At 45.1% G+C, this 13,086-nt stretch overlaps 1 protein-coding gene across 2 annotated transcripts; it reads left to right on the forward strand.

Annotated features, from left to right (window-relative positions):
* The first annotated feature begins 1,627 nt into the window (after positions 1-1,627).
* Trim45 (tripartite motif containing 45) lies at positions 1,628-11,668 on the forward strand. Of its 2 annotated transcripts, none has more exons than XM_046458313.2 (6): positions 1,628-2,660; positions 4,643-5,376; positions 6,866-6,995; positions 7,510-7,624; positions 9,575-9,735; positions 10,622-10,759. In XM_046458313.2, exons 1-5 carry the CDS (start codon positions 2,173-2,175, stop codon positions 9,686-9,688), a joined length of 1,581 nt encoding a protein of 526 aa, XP_046314269.1. In that variant the 5' UTR covers positions 1,628-2,172; the 3' UTR covers positions 9,689-9,735; positions 10,622-10,759. The 2 variants fall into 2 exon arrangements, with proteins under 2 accessions (XP_046314269.1, XP_046314268.1); XM_046458312.2 differs by having other exon boundaries at positions 1,633-2,660; positions 9,609-9,735; positions 10,622-11,668.
* The last annotated feature ends 1,418 nt before the right edge of the window (positions 11,669-13,086 follow it).

Consider the following 13,086-nt stretch of genomic DNA (forward strand, 5'->3'; position numbering starts at 1 on the left):
ACCCAGGTAAGAACTATTTTAAGACCCTTGTAGGCATGAATGTCTTGGAAAGGGCATGTAAATTTTATATCAAATGGCATTTAACTCATTGACATTATTTTTTACTTATGCTGCAGTTAGATCCTCCCAGTGGATGCCAACCCATACAAGATCCGTGTCCCCCTCCCCCCGCCCTTTTCTTTAGCGCTATGGATGGAAGCCAGGCCCTCACACAAAGGAAGCAAGCACTCTTCCCCTGAGCTACACTCCCAGACTGACATTATATTTTAGAAATAACCAGACGTTTCATTTTTTTTCAATTTTATAGCTTTCTTTTCATATTTTGGAGGCTTTTCAGTTAAAGCTTAGGCTCCAGGAACCATACCTAGAGCATACAATCTATAGCATAATGAAGATATCAATAAAACAGCTGTCCATAGGTCCAATTCAAGTAGGTAAGGTCATCAATAAGTGTGACAGACTGGCACATTCGACAAGCTAAAGTGACTGGAGATAATGAAGACAGGCAGAGGGTAAGGTGTCAGCATGTTATTATTCTTTGGAATTAGGGAGATAAGGGTTCCAGATTCTAGGTGTAGCAAAGGCCCCCATATGACCAAATCAGAGATTCTTAGTAAGAACACTTAAAAAGCGGTAAGTATAAAGCCAAGGTGCTACGTATGTCCATCTTCCTAGTTAGTTGGTGAACCCACAAAGGACTTGACCCTCACTGACATCTTCCACTGTCCCACTGTGACCAGTCAGGACTGATAAAGAAAAACAAAAACAAAAAAGCAGCAGGGTCTGGTCATGTAGCTCAGTGGCAAAGCACTCACCCAGCATGTGAGAGACCAGGGGTTTGAGTGCCAGCAAAAGATCAAGCCAAACTTTCTTTGCACCTAGCTTTTCAGGTGATAAACATTTAACACCTTTTGTCATCTAAACGCTTCCCCCGAACAGGGTGAAACAAATACTTCTAACGCAACAGGAATCCAGAGTGGGGTTCCCCCAAATCGAGACCTCCACTCTAACTGGTTAGTGGCCCCACCCTCCCCAAGTGGTTCCTAGAACCAGTTTTAGGTGCCCTCACCCCCGAAAAATGCCACAAGTTAGCGAACCGCTGGAGTTCTTATAATCCTCCCGCTGGGCCTTAGGGACTTCGGGGCTAAAATTTAGGAACCTCGCAGGCTCACACCCTAAGAGAAGAAGGTCCACCACCGCTCTCCACGCCTCCGGAGCCAGAAAACAACGCCTACAACTCCCAGCATGCTCCGGGCTGAACCCGGTGTCAACTGACAGCGCCGCCCACCAATGGGAGAGCTCAGTCTGCGTTCCTGGGATCCACCCGAAAGCAAAAAGGAGGCCGACCCTGCTGCACATCAGCACTCTCTGGCTGCGACTGGGATAAAGGGATAGTGTTCGTAAAATGGTGACGCTGGCTATACTGTGCCGCTTACTCCTAGCCTTGATCTTTCCCTCGCCCTGCCTCCGACTGGGTCCCCGCCAGTGAACTTCAGGGGATGTGGAGTTGCCCAAGCTTATTGGATGACGTTGGTGTCGATCTGGAGGGAGGCTGGGCCCAGAACGGCAAGGTCCGCCTCTCTCAGACGGTGATTGGAGTTCCCGGAGTCGACAAGGACTGGGATTGGTGCGAGGACCGGCGCCAGCTTTCGGGCCTGCTGGGCCAAAGCGCTGGGAGGAGGTGCCCACAGAGGAGCTAGCGGAGACTCGCAGCTCCCTTGCCCGCTGCACGCCCTCCGCAGAGGGAAGGAGCCAGAGGACCCTCTACCTCATCGCTTGTAGCGTGTTGGACGGGACCATTGGGGCGGGCTGCAGGAGGCGGGTGGGCATGGGGGGAGTGAGAGGCAGGGGTCTTGGAGTTAGCGGTAGGGCTAGCTTGGAGACTTAGACCTGGAAGTGCAAAGGGGGAGGAATTGGGAAACAGGAGGCTGTGGGTGTGTTTGGTATGGGATGCCATGGAAAGGAGGGGGCCCTACCACAGATCTTGAGTAGATTTGTGGATGGTTTCTTGGAGGTATCCTCTACCTCCCGTTTGCCCTTTTATTTGCCAACAAGCGATTCCCCATGGTCTCTGTTCAAGTTCTGGAAACTCTCTCTGGGTGGGTTTAATCAGCTGCACCATTATAGAACTGCCCAGGGTCTTTTCTGATACTGGGCACAAACCTTGGGAATATGTCAGAAAACAAGAAGCCACTTTTGGGCTTTGTGCACAAACTCCCCAGTGGGACTGCACCTGGGAACTCAGGCAAGACTCGCTGCCCTTTGTGCATGGGGCTTTTCAAAGCCCCCAGGCTCTTGCCTTGTTTGCACACGGTTTGCACCACATGTCTGGAGCAGCTGGAACCCTTCTCAGTAGTGGACATGCGAGGGGGAGACTCTGACACAAGCTCTGAGGGGTCCATATTCCAGGAACTCAAGCCACGAAATCAGCAGTCGCAGATTGGCATCCTCTGCCCTGTATGTGATGCCCAGGTGGACCTGCCCATAGGTGGAGTGAAGGCTTTAACCTTAGACCACCTGGCCATGAATGATGTCATGCTGGAGAATCTGCATGGGGAAGGCCAGGGCCTGGTGTGTGACCTGTGCAATGACAGGGAAGTGGAGAAGAGGTGTCAGACCTGCAAATCCAATCTCTGCCAATTCTGCTGCCAAGCTCATAGGTAAAGATGGGATACGCAACCTGTGTGACTTAAGAGTGGAGTACAAAGTGGTGTTAAGACAGAAATCTTGGCTGGGTGCATCGGCACACACCCGTAATCCCAGTGGCTCAGGAAGCTGAGGCCAGAAGATTGTGAGTTCAAAGCTAGCCTCAGCAGCTTAGTGAGGCCCCGTCTCTAAATAAAATACAAAAAAAGGGCTGGGGATGTGGCTCAATGATTAAGTGCCCCTAGGTTCAATCCCTGGTTACCCTCCTCTCCCCAAAAAGAGAAAAGAAATCTTTGGTGTGTAATTTAAAAGGAAAACTTTCTCTAATACCATCAAAGATCAAAGACTAATTCACAATGCAATAGCAAACACTCTAGCACAGTAGTTAACCCCATCAGCTTAGAATAATACTTGTAGTAATAACAGTGAAGGTTTGCATAGTCCTTTTCAAAGCGCATTCAGTTTCCTTTCATCATCAGTCATTTGTGTAGTGCATAAGTGTAGTAGGTGCTGGAGAAATGGTAGGATAGTATAATAGCATAGATTCTGCCCTTGATCTCATATGATCATTGCAACTCTTATAGAAAGGCAGCACTATTTTCATCATCATTTATTAATTGAAGGAATTTGCCAAGGTCCCACATCTGGTAAGTAAATGGGTAATAGAATCAAATCTTAAATCCAGATCTTTTGACTATTCTGTGTGTGTGTGTGTGTGTGTGTGTGTGTGTGTGTTTTAACAAATGCCATCTTAGGATAGGAGCTGATCATCTAGACCTCAGTTCAGCCTTATGCCATCGAGTTACTCTGTAGCTTGGAGAAGTAGATATTATTTGGGGTGCCAATTATGTCTTCTATCACACTTTGTGAACAGTTTGTCAGATAGATCATTCATTTTTCCCTTGATACCCTACCCTACTCCATTCTAGGATGTCCAAATATAAAATGACCAAGCTTTTAGGATTAGCCTAAAATAGTTCTTAAGTTCTGACTTCCATTTGTTTTCTGGCCTCACCAACAGAGCAAATTAGTAGTCTTCACTCTTTCTATTTTTATCTGGTAATTATAAGACAATCCCTGTGACTGTATTGCTGCCAGCCAAACAGCTGACCCTATTTCTATGCAACTACTCTTCTGGTGCCAGGATAGGCACTTAAGCTTCAAGTTAACATAATGCTAATAGGGAAACTCTGAGCAGTACCGAGGTTTCCTAGGGATTTCCCTGAATCTCTGGAGGGCTACAAAAAAAGGGGAATTAAAAGAAAGCTTTGATTTTGTTTTCTAACCATTGATTTCACTTTTTAATAATGTTGATGACTCTTAAAGGACATTCTAGACTGCTGATGGTGGGTGATGTAGGTATTGGTCAAAGAAAATGCTTTAGGTGAAAGCCAGATAAAAGTTTTTGTCAGGGCCAGCTACTGCTTTTAACTTTTTCTTTGTTTTTACCACTGACCTTTTTATTTTTAATTTTGAGGCAAGGTCTTGCTAAGTTGCCCAGACTCACATTGAACTTGGAATCCTCCTGTGTCCGCCTCCCAAGTTGCCTAAATTATAGGTGTGCACCACCTTGTCCAGCTAGCTAGCTTTTTAATTGCTATGCCATTGGGCAGTTTATGTAGCTTGGTGCTGGTTTTCATAGTATTCATCTCTAGCTTGCTGTAGAAGCAGGCCGTGACTTTTTGTCCAAATTCATCAAATTACTGGGGAAAGTTTTAGGATGTCATCTTGGCCTTACAACCATTTGCAAAAAAATGTCCCAAGCCAAAGCCCAAGAGCACTCCTATTTTGTTCTGGAATAACAGCCATTTTAGGTAGGTATTGGTCCTACTGTACCGACAAGTAATGAATCAGAGAGGATCATGCAGTTAGGGGTTAGAACAAGGAATGGAACTCAGATTTATTTTTCAGAGCCTGTTCTCCTAAAACTTCTGCCAAACTGTGTTCCACCTTGGAATCATTTCCTAATATCCTGTTCCTACCGGCTTGTTCCCAGGCGACAGAAGAAAACCAGTTATCACACCATGGTGGACCTCAAAGATCTGAAAGGCTACAGTCGGGTTGGAAAGCCTATCCTGTGTCCTATTCACCCTGCAGAGGAGCTGAGACTGTTCTGCGAATTCTGTGACCGGCCTGTGTGCCGTGATTGTGTGGTGGGGGAGCACCGGGAGCACCCCTACGACTTCACCAGCAATGTCATCCACAAGCATGGGGACTCAGTGCGGGAGCTCCTCAGGGGCACCCAGCCCCGTGTGGAGGCCCTGGAGGAAGCCCTGGCTCAGATCAAAAGGGTGAACAGTGCTCTCCAGAAGCGAGTGGAGGCAGTGGCTGCCGATGTGCGAAAGTTCTCTGAGGGCTATATCAAGGCCATTGAGGAGCACCGGAACAAGATGCTGAAGCAACTGGAAGACATACGGGTCCAGAAGGAAAACTCCCTGCAGCTGCAGAAAGCACAGCTGGAACAGCTGCTGGCCGACATGCGGACTGGAGTGGAGTTCACGGAGCACTTGCTGGCCAGCGGCTCGGATTTGGAAATCCTCATCACCAAGGGGGTGGTGGTGGAACGGCTCAGGAAGCTGAACAAGGTGGAATATAACACCCACCCTGGAGTAAACGATCACATAAGCTTCTCTCCTCAGGAGAAGGCGGGCCAGTGCCATGGCTATGAAGTGTATGGGGCCATTAACACCAAAGAGGTGGATCCAGCCAAATGTGTCCTTCAAGGAGAAGGTAGGAAGGCATTTGTCATGGGCATTGAGAGGGCAGTGGACAGGGACATGGTGTTTCAAGAACTGGGGCTTGTTCAACTGGAAAAGAGATAAATTGGTTAAAGACAGTGATCTGCTGTCTTGCCCCTTTCTTTCTGATTTGTTCTGGTCAGAGTGCTGTTGACATTTAATACAGGTGTGAGACTTCACCCTGTTCCACTTCAGACAAGTAGTAACTTCCAGAAACCCAGGGATCATGCTTTGTTTCCATCAGAGGCTAGAATCGGGACAGTGCCTGCAGAGATAAATAAGGGCAATGACAAGGGCAGGATGAGGTCTGCCAGCTCAGTGTGGCAAGCCTCAGCTGCCTGCATCATGCTCTGTAGGAGGTTAGAGAGAAATGAGGAAGACGACATTATGTTTTCCTTTCTTCCATGCCCATTCTTGGGATATGTAAACCTTATATCATTGATATGTAAAAGAATATGATAGGTACTGGGCGTGGTGGTGCACACCTGTTATCCCAGCAGCTTTTGGAGGCTGAGGCAGGAGGATCACAAGTTCAGAGGCAGCCTGAGCATAAGAGAAAGGTGCTAAGCAACTCAGTGAGACCCTGTCTCGAAATAAAACACAAAATAGGGCTGGGAATGTGGCTTAGTGGTCAAGTGCTCCTGAGTTCAATCCCTGGTCACCACCCCCTACCAAAAAGTATAGGTGTTTCATTCATCAGGGAAAGAAATGGTTTCTTTTGCCCTGTGTTGTATTTCTAAAATAAGTAGATTAGTCAAATATATATTTCATAGATCAGTCCTGATGGGAAAATTGAGTTCAAGAATCATCCTGACTCTGGCAAGGAATTCATAACTTTGGAAGTCACAGATACCTTTAAGAATGATCTATTCCCCCAGAAACACCAATGAAACTAGGGCATATACTTTGAGGAGATTTTTAGACCCTTCGTGAGTCTCTCCATAGACCTCCTATTAGTTATGGAGCCTGGGCTAGGAGACCTGGTTCATCTGGATGCTGGGCTGTAGGCTGTAGCATTTGATACCGCCCCCCCCCCCCCACCGCCAGCTTGACACAAGCTGTTGTGTTGCAGACGATCTCACAACACAGAGGGTCCAAATTGGTCAGCTGTATCCCCTGCCTATTCCAGCAGGATCCAGAGCTCAGAGAGTGTGGTTTTGCAGTGACTGACCTCTCACAGATCTAGAGATTTCCTTCTCCCAGTACCTAGATCCATCCTGAGTCTTTTCAAAGCTTCCTTAAGAAGTGAAGATAAAGTTCAGGAACCTCTACAACTCAAGAGCCAACCTCCCAGGAGGAATTCCCAAGAGAAATACTCAGAAGGCAGAAGGGAAAGAGAAAAGAAAGAGAACCAGGGTGGTTACAATAGGCAGGAAGCACAACCTTTGTTCTGAAAAGAAAAAGCTAGATGGTATCTTACCTGGGGATGTGGTCACTATGGTTTGCCTTTGAGGTGAGCACTGAGTGTTTATTTTTTGCAGATCTCCACAGAGCTCGGGAAAAACAAACAGCCTCTTTCACCGTACTTTGTAAAGATGCAACAGGAGAGAGCATGGGCAGGGGAGGAGACAATGTCCATGTTGCAGTTCTCCCTAAAGATAAGAAAGACAGGTTTGTGTTGTGCAGTTAGGTGTCGTGGGTAATAAGCAGTGAGGAAACTGGAAACATGAGGTCCTTTGAGTTATTGGAGATGTAAGTGTAGTAGTCCATGTTATCTTTATGAAAAAAACATGTTATAATCAGTTCTAATCTGTTTTCTTTTGTAGATTGTTTTCCTATATCCAATACTCTCTCAAAGATTTAGTCTGCCCCTTAGATTATCTTCTTCTCAGCTTTGGAATAGACTGAACTTTTTACAGATTGGACTGAATTTTACCCTTTCTAAAATTTAACCTACCTTTGCTACTAAGTTATGCCATAAGCATATTTATATCTTTCTGGAATTGGAGAATAGAGAAAGGACTGAAAGTTAACCTCTGAGACAAGTGGAAGAAACACCCCCTTTGGGGGATATTTAAAATTATTATCAAGTGAAATGATGTAAGAGTTCACATCCTAAAATGGTAGGCAGCTGAAGCAGGTTTGTGAGAGGGAGTAGGATTTTTTAATTCTTGTCTCCATTTAGTCCAGTCAGGACAATGGTCCAAGATAACAAGGATGGAACATACTGCGTTTCCTATACCCCCAAGGAACCTGGACTCTACACCGTGTGGGTCTGCATCAAAAAGCAGCATGTGCAGGTAAGTAAGACCCCCCCCCAGCACATGCTGGCCCTGGCTCCTTTTATCCTGCTCCCCTGGTTCTGTTATTTTGGGATCTGGTGACATATCATAAGATCAACTGCATAAAGATTGAGTAAGATTCTCTTCTTATTTCCCCCCATCTCCTCACTGTAGAAAAAGCCTAGATTTTGCCACTCTTATTCTTACTAGAGGATTCTAGTGATCATAAGAACTCTTTATCCCTATTTCCCCTCCTGGCAGTTCTGCTTATATTTTATCATTCTTTTAGTCAGTTTGTTGGAATTCTTAATTTGGGGAAGATGCCCCAAACACGGGCAATCTATCAGCAGACAGAATGTAGTCTAGCTCAGTATTTTCCAGAGTTGTGCAAACTGACCAGATGCAGACTGACTGGGACATAATTGGTAGGGTTATACCCCCTCCTCTCAACTGACCATCATCCATCTGCCTAACCATCTGCCCATGTAATTCTCTACTCTGTTTTACATATATGCTTATCTGTTACCATGGTTACTATGCCACCTCCACAAATAACTATGATACTTTCTGGTTTGTGAAGTGTTTTAAAACTGGGTAATCCTTGTCCCGCAGATCTTCTCTTGTTTACATCTGCTAACACTGGAGTAGTCAGAAATTCCCATCAACCAGAAAACAACATTACTGGGAATACTAGAATACTATGCAGTATTACGATCTCTTAGGCTAGTAGTTTGTATACTAGGTAGACTCATTCAACAGCCATTTATTGCTTACCTACTCACAGTATGTCACAAAAGTTTCAGTGTTTTTATGCATTACTTCTGTTTTCTTCAAAATCACTCAAGTATGGAGATCATTGTCCAATTAGAGTAAGACCAAACTTGCCACACTATGCAGTAGCTCTGAAGCAAAAATCAGATTTTGAACCTATTTCTTCAATGCCTGGTTTGTGTTTTTTAAATGAATGTGTGTTAGCTTTCTGTAACAAAATACCTGAGATAATCAACTTAAAAGAAGGAAAGATATTTTGGCTCACAGTTTGAGAGGTTTCAGTCCATGGCCCTCCTTTAAAATGAGGGGTGGGGGGGATATAATATTGGAAAGGCTTCTAAGATTCCAGGCATTTTACTTGGTGCTTTCTCAGACTATGTGGTTCTCACATATGAATAGACAAAGTGCAACACTCATTAAACATTTTTGTTTTTGTTTAACGTAGATAGAAATTAGAAAATGAAAGTTTTCCTTAAAGAGAGTGGGAGAGTTACTGGAGAATTATTAACTGCAGAGGTTTAACCTTTCTCCCTTCCATGCATTCACAGTCCCATGATAGGTGGATGGGCAAACAGATGTGTTGTGTCCAGGATGGAGGAACAGGAGGAAAGAGGGTAGCCCACTATGTAAGGGGAGAAGGCATGTGGGTGAGAAACTGGAGATAGAGCCACAGGAGGTCCCAGCCTTGTGGTTGCAAAATTCTACAAATTACCCCTGAGATTACTTAAGAATTAAGACTAAGCATCCTAAAGACCAAAGGCAGTCCCATAAAAGCACAAATCAAGATGATTGACATATCAGGTGGTCTACGCACTTTCATTTCACACATGGGAGGCAGAACTCCTTGTGAAAAAGCTTAGCCTGATTAGGATATGGGCTTCTGCGTTTCTGCCATCTTACCAGAACAAGCCCTATCGAATTCAGATGTCACTGAGAACAGAACTGACTCTGTGGGATCCCACTCAGTGTCCAAGGGGGGCTGTCAAGCAGTTTCTATGGTGAGAAGTATGACCGAAGGCTGCAAGGCTCCTTGATTCCAATTTTACTGCATTTGTGTCTACCCCCCCCACCCAGCTGAGCAGAGTTCTTGTCTTCTCTTCTGTTTCTCTACTACTGTCCTCGTCCCTCCAAAGGCGAGCTCCTTGGCTAGACTGTTTAGCACATAGCAATGCTCAGCACACCCTGTTGACTCATAAGGTGCTGTTCTTTGCTCTTGGCCTGAACACGGAAGGGCTCACCATTCACTGTGACTGTGAGAAGAAAGCGGCGCCCACACCTGGGTGTGTTTCACTGCTGCACCTTCTGCTCTAGTGGAGGCCAGAAGAACACGCGCTGTGCCTGTGGAGGCACCATGCCTGGTAAGGAGGAGCACCATTCATTACCCTTGGGACTATCTTCCAGAAGTAGGGATCAAGTGACATCCCCCACCCCACCGCACTGCCACATAGCCACTAGGTCGGGATGCTGGGACTGAGGCTTTGTTTCTAGGAAGCATAATCTGTTTTGTGTGCAGACACAGTAGAAGTTCCACTTAATCTGGCTTCTATATTCTGAGCTGATATTGCAGATTGAAAGTTCTGAGTTCTGTTTGGTTTTGATACAGTTCACCAATCCTGCAATCCCATGCTTCTCTGGGATTTTCAATTTCAATCTATACCCTTTCCAAGAGGCTGAGCAATTTGAGAAAGATAGACCCATCTTACCCCTTTTAAAACCTTAAAGAAATTCCAAATGAGGCAATGATTGGGGAGTGGATGATTAGATCAGTTAAACCAGGTCTGGCTCTTTTGTTGGTGGTAGGGAGATCGCAGGCAATAGATGGAATTATTTTTTTAAATTGCTCTATCATGTCCTTATTCTAATGGTGGGCCATAAAATGGGCTTTTGTACCCTTTCTTTATAACCACTCCAGTACCTGCCTCCCTTTTCATTTCCTTTAATCTACCCTTCTTTTTCATTTCATTTTACAATTGAAATTCAAATCCTTTCACTTTGCAGTTAAAGGCCAAACTAGTTCATCTCCTTCAGTTGGTGCATTTAAACACTGTTGGGAGAGCTTTGTTGACTTTCATGGATTTGCTGTGATGAGTCTTGAGAACCCTCCTACCATGGAGGGTCAGATAGCTTGTTCCTCTCATCAGGGTTTTCTTAGGGAATGTCCACGGTTGCCAGGAGGTTCAATTTCCATGGTACCTGGACTCCACTCTCAGGGTTTGTTTTTCCTCTCCTCTTTGTACTATGCAGGTGGGTACCTAGGCTGTGGCCATGGGCACAAAGGCCATCCTGGTCGTCCACACTGGTCTTGCTGTGGGAAGTTGACTGAGAAGTCTGAGTGCACATACATAGGTGGGCAGAGCACCTCGACGAGTCTACTCAGGACTGTGGCACTCTAATGCTTCCTGGACGAGTTTGGCCTGGTAAAACCCCAGACAGCTGGATCTCAGATTTCCAGAGGATTCCAAAGCTCGATTAATTCTGAAGAGACTGATAAAATTAAAAACAAAGTGCCTTATCTTATTTTATAGTTCAAGTGCTTATTTGTGAGTTACTCACTGATTGTACTTGTGGATGGTTGACTGTGTTTCTCTTTAAGGTAGGTTGGTGTGTGTTCTTTCTCTTTTGTACAGGTATGGAAGAATCTATGCCCTTGGAACTTAGAAATCACGGGGTGGGGGATAATTTAGCTCCTTACTTTCTGATATATTATAACCTTTTTAATTTTTCCCTGAGCTGTGTTATTTAGATATTTCCCTTGGAATATAACTGCCCCCTCCCCCATCTTATCCACTGGGTTCTTTAGCACACTTTCAGTGGATTTACTGGTACATATTTTGTAACCATTATAATGTGACCTTGCTATTTGGGCAGGTGTCTCCCTCCTCCCTCTCTGAACCATGTCACTCCCTGCCTCCCCAAAGCCTGAAGGATAGCTCTTTGGTGTAGGGTATACAAGTAGAACATTAATAAAAGGGTATTGAGATACATCTCACATGTCTATTGCAGTTCTGTTGATGCCAGGTGACCTGGACGCTGTCACCCCCCCCTTCACATCATTTTGATTTTTAGAGAATAATCTTTGATTGTGTATATATGCCTGGAAACTTAACTGAAAGCTTTGATTCTTATAAGGTGCCTTATTAGCTGCTAGAGAATTCTAGGAAGAGGAAATAGCACTGGTGCCTCAGCCCTGCCAAGGACTTTTCTGTATATATTTTGTGTGCTCTGCGGGGACTCTCGATTTCTTCTATAGCAACAAACTCAGCATATATTAAATAAAATTATTGAAATCTGCATTGTAAGTTTCCTTAAGTAGTGGGTGACTCATTTGACCGGTGAATTGGGTCAGGCAAAGCAAGCGAAGTCATTAGATGGTGGTGACTGTCAGATCTTCTGGGGTGTATTTCCTTCTTGAGGCTGACATAAACACTAACATGTTCTCTCTAGTCTCATCTTCTTCTGGAAACATTCCCATCAGCCTCTTTAACCCAAATCTGGTCTTCCCAGAAGATGCTGTTGCCCATCACCCTCTCAGATTGTTAGCAATGGTTTCTCCCTTACTCCTGATAACCGTGGGCCAAGGGTCAGGTAAGGGTCTTTTTTAGTTTGTCATTGCTGCTTTTAAGATCAGTGATTCTCAACCAGGAGTGACTCTGCGCCCCAGAAGATATCTGGCAAAGTCTCAGAGAAAGTTTGGTTGCCACTACTGGGGCAGGTACCTGCAACATCGAGTGGGTACAGGTCAGGGATGCTGCTGAGTGAGCATTTTACAGTGTTCAGGACAGCTTCCCCAGACAAGGAGTTATCCAGTCCAAAATGTCAGTAGTGCTTGAAAAACCTCTTCTAGACCATTATCCCACTTGTTTTCTAAAAATGATCATTCGCCCTCATTTCTTGATTATAGTGTCAAGCTAAGCTCGCTGTCACCCCAGTACAGTTCCTCATCAATCTCAGGGTAATTCAGTAGCCACATAGACCTTGGGGTTGTGAGGCCATTTCCACTTAGCCTACCTGAGCCTTATAATCATTCCTTGATTCCACCCGCACCCTCTGCGTAGTCTCAATTTCAGACGTTCTCCCACGACCTCCCCTCTTCTTACTTGCCCACTGTGATAACCTGACTACTTATTCTTCTTTCATTGGAACCCACGATTCAGTGATTCTACCACTTTCTTGCTATTCCTCTCATGTCCTCATGTCCTCCCCTGCATCCTTCTCAGCTTAGACCATCATTACAATTGCTCTTGCACAGACTGTCCCTTGTTATCTTGCCTGGCAGAACTGCAACCCACATTGGATCCAGCTTTTCACTTAACCCTCTGAATGATTCTGCAGAAAACCACTAAAACATGATGACTAGTCCCACTTTAAACTTATGACCACTCATTTTAATGGGCTCTTAGCATTGTCTGGTGTGTTGACAACATCTCCTTAGTTCCTGCACTTGTCCCACTCTCCTAGATGATTGTTTCATACTTTCTTTCTCTTCAAACTCCAATTTCTACTCCATCTCTCTCCTCTCCACTTAAGACCTTGCTTCCTGTTTCACCAAGAAAATAAAAGGGTTCAGAAGAGGATTTCCTGACTCTCCCACCACACCTATGAATCTACCTGTATTCCTATCAAAAGCCAACTTCTGCACTGTGTCCTAGATCCCATGCCATCACTACTACCCAGGAACGTCCCTCCAGTGGCTTTCTCCTCGATGGCAT

The sequence above is a fragment of the Marmota monax genome, unplaced genomic scaffold, assembly GCF_021218885.2.
Source record: "Marmota monax isolate L192 unplaced genomic scaffold, Marmota_monax_Labrador192_F-V1.1 WCK01_AAM20220418_F8-fsc00087, whole genome shotgun sequence".
Classification (NCBI taxonomy): Eukaryota; Metazoa; Chordata; class Mammalia; order Rodentia; family Sciuridae; genus Marmota; species Marmota monax.